The 6516-nt window shown below is 34.5% G+C and overlaps 1 protein-coding gene across 1 annotated transcript; it reads left to right on the top strand.

Annotated features, from left to right (window-relative positions):
- Positions 1 to 266: 266 nt before the first annotated feature.
- Positions 267 to 1272, top strand: LOC130951209 (mannose-specific lectin alpha chain-like). The gene has a single exon (XM_057879843.1). It carries the CDS (start codon positions 309 to 311, stop codon positions 1011 to 1013), a length of 705 nt encoding a protein of 234 aa, XP_057735826.1. The 5' UTR covers positions 267 to 308; the 3' UTR covers positions 1014 to 1272.
- Positions 1273 to 6516: the final 5244 nt, after the last annotated feature.

The raw sequence follows: 6516 nt of genomic DNA, 5'->3' as shown, positions 1-6516 counted from the left end.
GATTATAATAATCCTTTATAATTTGACAGCTTATGTTAAAAAATCCATAATTGAATCTGAATCACGTGTATTTTACATAGAAGCATTTATGATAGGGGTGATGACACCATATATGTTACCGCATGGACGTGACGTATTGTGTTAATGGTTGTTAGAGGCCATGCATACGAAACTACGTACCTAATTAAGAAGCTAAGGTGTACTTACTCCAATCGCCACACTATAAATACCGAGCTGCTGCGGTAGGCTTGGCATCCCAACCCAAACTCACATCTCATTTCATTTCCAAAAGCCACAAAGCCATAGCCATGGGTGTCTCATTTAACTTGCACAAATTTGCCCCCACGAACTCCAAAGAGATCAAGTTCCAAGGAGATGCAACCATTACCGATCACAATGTCATTCGACTCACCAACTTGGACAGCGATGGCATCCCACTAGGAAACAGAGTTGGCCGAGTTTTATTCTCCGACCCTGTGCACCTGTACGACCACAGTGGTTTCCGAGCAGGCTTTGAAACCACCTTCGTCTTTCGCATCTCAAAACCCTACAGTAGTGAATTTGCTCCTGGACCTGGTGACGGTCTTGCCTTCTTCCTTGCTAATGCTGATACTGAAATTCCACCTGAATCTTCTGGGAAGTTTCTCGGCCTCTTTAACGATGCATCTGACAAGATTGTTGCTGTTGAATTTGATACCTTTTCCAATTTCGAGATTGGGGATCCCAGTTATCCCCACATCGGAATTAATATCAACTCTATCAGGTCATCGGCTGTTGGTTACTGGAACTGGCATGATGGAGCCGTAACCACTGCAAAGATAACATATAACTCTGCCCTTAAGAGGATAACCGTCAGTGTTTCTACATATCTCGACAACCAACCTAACACTCTTTCTTACGACGTCGACTTGAGCACTAAGCTTCCTCAAAAGGTTGTGGTAGGGCTATCTGCTTCTACTGGGCAATACTCGCAAAATACCGAGATCTTATCTTGGACTTTTAAGTCCAACTGAAGAGGAACAACGATGAATATTGAATAAGGCCCCTCTTCCTATCTTATTGCCAGATTATGTTGTATTTTTTGTTTTAATTTGAGTAAATAAGGACAAGCCTACTAGTCTTTAGTTTGTCTCAGTAAGTGATATGTCACTACGGATAAGGCAATAAGGGTGGTCCACTATTGTTATTGGTCTCTTCAATGTGCATTTCGTCTATCTTTCTTTGTTTGGGTTTAGTTTGTTGTCTTCAATGATATATGCTTGCTTTTCTTTGTGTTTGTGTTTCTGTTTTTCTTTCCTTTTTTCCCTTCTATTAAAAAGTAATATAAAATATCGTTTTGAATAGATTATATTTTTAGTTAATTACATTGACAAACGATCAAGTGCCAAAAGTTAATGAGTTAGAGCGAAAAAATATTTAAGATATCAAACTGTATATACGATGAAGTTTGATAGTTATTTTTATATAGTTTTTACATCTCCAATCACTACAAGAAAATGAAACATTTGTAACAAAAACTTTAACAAAAATTAGTGAATGATAGACGAAATATTGTTTTGTAACAACAATCTAATTTGTTACAAAACTTATTATTATTTTGTAATGATTTAATTTTTTTGTTACAAATTATATTGGCTTTTGTAACGAACCAGTGTTTTGTTGCAAAATTTTATAATATTTTGTAACAAAAGATAAAGTTATTGCAAAATTTCAAAATATTTTGTAACAAAAAAATTAATTTGTCACGAAATTCAATATTATTTGTAACAAGTTATTTGTTTATCACAAAATACAAGAAATTTTGTAATGAAAAAAATTATTTTAAAATATTAAAATCTTTAAAATAATTTTATTTTTTAAAAAAAATTTAATTTTTAAAATATTATTTATATTAATTAATTATTTTTCATAAAAAATTAAAGATTAAATGATTATTTTTTAAAAATGGTATATATTATTTTATAACTTTTTACAAAACTAATATATAATTTTTACTCATTGCAAAAGGCAAAATCGCTTGCTGGGTCACCCTCCTTCTCTTATTTAAGATAAATTTATAACAAATATTATTTTTTTGTTTCATTATCACTCTAAAATTTAATATATTTTTACATTTAAATAAATTTTTGAAAAACTTCCTTAAGAACAAAATATAGAGTTGTGGTTCTTTCCTTCTCTCTACTAAATTTCTAAACCAACCATAACCCAACACTCATTATTAAGCATGCAAAATTTCTGGTTGTTAAAAATTAAATAATAAATTATTTGTGATTTATTTTAATTATTCATTATTTTATTTTTAAAACATTATTTATCAAAAAAATAATTAAATCAAAGTGATGAGATTTTAAATTTAAAATTGATAAAACTTATATAATTTTCAGAAATATTTAATATTCTATATCCTAATTTAATTAAAATTATCAAATCTCAATTTATCCAAAAATATCTAATTTTATATTTTTTCAAAACTAAACTCTAATTCTCAAATTGAAAATCCTAATCCTAATTTTACCCTAACCCTACCCACACTCACTCACTCACTGTCACTCATCCTAACCCTAAATCCTCCCAAGCCCACACCCCTTTTTTCCAAAGGCACACACAACACAAAAACACACACACGGCAATAGAAAGGGAAGAATGGAGAGGGAAAGAAAGGAAAAGAAAGGGGGAAGCTGAAATAAGAGAGCAAGAGAAGGAGAGGGGGAAGAGGGAGGACGGCACCGGCGAAAATCACTGCCGCCGCGCCGTCGTGTCGCCGTCAAGAAGGGAGAGACGTTGAGCGAGAGGAAGAGCTGTGCGAGGAAGGAGCGCCGTTGTGCCTCCATCGCCGCCATTAGTTTGCGTTCTGCTGTCGCCGAGGAATGCCGCCACCGTCATCGTCTTCATTACGAGCGGGTTGTTGTCAGCTTCCACCGCCGTCACATATCCCATCACGACCGACCCCGAGGATGCACAGGAGAGACAAACGCGTGAAGGGAGGAAGACCGAGGAAGAAGGAGGAGGCGCTATTCGCGCTGCTGCGCCCAGTCGCCGTTCGTGGAGTCACTATCGTCGCCGCTGTTAGGGGTTGCGTCACTGAGCCCCTGTAACACCTCAAGTTTTTGAAAATTAAATAATTATCTATTTATGAGCTAAAATATTATATTGAAATGTAATTTTTAAAAAAATTATTTTTAACAAAAATAATTAAATATAATTTTATAATTATTAAAGTTTAATTTAATTATTACTTATTCTATTAAATTAAATTATTTTTCAAAAGAAATAATATGATAAGATAAAAATTAAATTTATTTTTATTTTTATTATTATTATCATTATTATTATTATTATTTGGTTCTATGCAACAAACGGAAACCATTAAGAGAATAAAATAAAAGAGATTGAAATAAAACATGCAATGCATACATACATATATAATAATGACACATGTTTTGATTACTTTATTATTCTTTTGACACCTAATAATACTTTAATGCCACAAATCCTCAAGTTTCACCGTTACCCTTTACTCATCTTTATTTCCCTTCCTTCCTCACTGAACTTATTTCCCTTCCTTCCTCACCGAACTGCACTTGGAAAAGAAACAAAGAGAGACCGAGAGTGTGGGTGAAAAAAACCGTAGAAGCTCTGAGCTTTCGGTTTTGATTTCTTGAGATCCGTAACTCTAATTAAAAATTTAATTGAGTAAAAGTGTTCGTATTCTCTTTTTTTACACTTTGACGTTACTTTTGTCTGTTAAAAATTGACGGTGACGTAGCTCTTCTTCCCCTTGAGTTCGGCCAATTAGAGTTCTAAGAGGCACAGACGAGTTCTAACGTTTTCTTCTTCAATAGCTCGGTCAGAAAGCTTTTCCAAAATTTTCGTTGATTCTTATTTCGTACGAAGGTAGGGAATTTATTTCATAATTAGCTGTTTTAATTTACGAATGCCATTAAAGTTTAGTGAGTAACTGTAAATAATTCATAAATATCTCGTTTCATTAAGTGATGAAAATTGATGAAATTGAGATTGTTGGTGATTGTGAATATAATTGAATGTGATGAAATTGGTTGAATTATGGCTGTGAATGGTGATTAATCTGGTTATTTATTAATTTGAATATGTTGAGTTGATTATTGAAAACATGTTGTATGAGTATTTGATGAATTGAGTTTGAGTTATTGGAAACGATTGAAAAAAAGTTGAGAATGGTTCGGTTGGGACTTGGAAAGGGTGGTGAAGTCCAATTTCAGGCAGAGATGCTGTCTAATTTTTGTAAAAATATACGAAAAGTGATTTCATTTTTTAAAAATCTGATTTATAAGCTTATTTTGAAAAATTATTGAATTGATTTATTAATAATTATTGGTTTGACTCAATAACATAAGATTTGAAAGGTTTGAATTTTATTAAAATAGAAAGTGGCTTAACTTCAAAGAAAACATTTTAATTACTGAAAACTATTTGATTTCGATTTATTACAGAAAATCTTATTTTCAGCTTCATTTACTAAGAAAGTATAAGATTTTATATTCAGCTTTTGAGAATATATTTTGTTTCAAGTTATGATTTGAGTTTGGTTTGTTAAGGAAAATAAGGAAAGAGGAAAGAGAATACGACACGTGTGATTATGAAATGAATAAAAGGTCACGAGAAGGTGAAGGAAAGTAGCTAGTTAGGGTGCCGATGTGAGAATGTTAAGCCGTGGGCTTTATGTGTGAATGATTGTGCGGGGGTATGGCACATGCTTCAGCTAGAGAATCAACGCCTGCAAGTACTTGCAGAGGTCATGTTCGGCATACTTCAGCTGGAGAATCAGCGCCTACAAAAAGTAGAAACTTGCAGAGGTTATGCCGCTGGAATGCCTTATCTGGCTTGAGAGTCGGATTGCGTCGGCTGTGGGTCGAAACCGACAAATGAGCTCATTACCTGCGATAGGACTAGACATGCATCATCATTGTTTGTACATTTGTATTTGATTGTATTTGCTTATCTTGTCTCTCTGTGATTGTGCTGTTTGTCTTCTTGCTATTTATTTGTTTGTGTGTTGATCTGTTTCCTGTGCTATTAGTTTGTATATTGAGGTGACTGAAAACTGAGGTTGTGATTGAGATTTGTCTTAAGTTTCAGAAATTTAAAGAAGGTAATTAATTATATAAAGTAATAGTGAAAAGTATCTTCAAAAGGTTTGATAAAAATATAGTTTTATTGAGTAAAGTTAATTATTTTCATTTTATTTAATTACTCTTATGGCATTCCCATTCCCTACTGAGAACGCGTGGTTTGTTCTCACCCCAAAATCTTTCACCCTTTCAGTGACACAGGTTCAAAGACTCAGTTTGAAGCTGCGGGCAATTATTAGTCTTATTTGAGTTAAGTTTATGTGTTGAGTCGCTTTCCTAGAATTCTCTCACCTTTGTTAGTTAAGATTTCATTTTATACAGAGGAATAGGAGTTGTATCTGAGTTTCATTTGAATTCTTTTGTATGATATTTATTATTCTTACTAACTATATGACTAGTATTGCTCGGAGATCTGTGATATATGATTTTAATTAATAGAAAAAAACTTTTCGGCTTTTTCTTAAAAATTGAAACGCAAAATCGAACTAAAAGTTCAGTATTAAATAGTAAATACGGAAAATAGGTCAGTAACGCCTCACTTTTGGTACGATCATGACATGCTAAAAGTTAGGGTGTTACAGCCCCTGTCACCGGAAAACAGCGCTGCCTCACTGGGATCCACTGCCGGTAAGGGGGTTCTACCCTCTGATTTTGATTTCCTTTAATTTTTGGGAATATTGTTGTCATTGATTTCTATTACAGTTGTGTCACTGTGTCTCTGGTCTTCGGAAATCCACCACCGGAGCTTCAGGTAGCCGCCATCATTGGAGGTAATTGCCAGAGTTGCCGCCTGATCGGTTGAGAGATCGCTGCTGCTTTGTTTCATGTGGTGAGACTATTTGGTTCTGTTTCTGTTTATGGTAATACTCTATTAACAATTATGTTCTAATTTGGTTCTGTTTCTGTTTCTGTTTATGGTAATATTTAAGATATCAAACTATATATACGATGAAGCTTGATAGTTATTTTTATACAGTTTTTACATCTCTAATTTAGATTACAATCCCGCTAGGTAACTAACACGGGGTCTAGTCAACTCCTGCCAACTCTTATTGGGTTGGACCCAAAAACCCACTGCAACAAAAAATGTCTCACTAGAATAACTCAAAAACAAAAAGAAAACAACCCCTTACACCTACAGCGCCTTTCAATTCACACAGATCCCTCACAATCACACTCACGCCTTCTGCTTCAACCGCACTGCAATGGAAACAACGTCGTAGCATCAACCACAGCAAGGTGCAGTGCCATCAAACATCATCCACCATCGCAGCTTCCTCCTGGTGTGCCACCGCCAGTGCCGAACGCCGCAGCCCCACTCCACTTCGCGATAGTACCGTCGCCTGACCACTGCAACCACTTCTACAGTCCGCGATTCAGAGCAGCAAGGACAACTTCTACAGCC

Source organism: Arachis stenosperma, chromosome 9, assembly GCF_014773155.1.
Source record: "Arachis stenosperma cultivar V10309 chromosome 9, arast.V10309.gnm1.PFL2, whole genome shotgun sequence".
In the NCBI taxonomy this organism is placed as follows: domain Eukaryota; kingdom Viridiplantae; phylum Streptophyta; class Magnoliopsida; order Fabales; family Fabaceae; genus Arachis; species Arachis stenosperma.
This window is presented reverse-complemented; position numbering and strand designations above follow the sequence as displayed.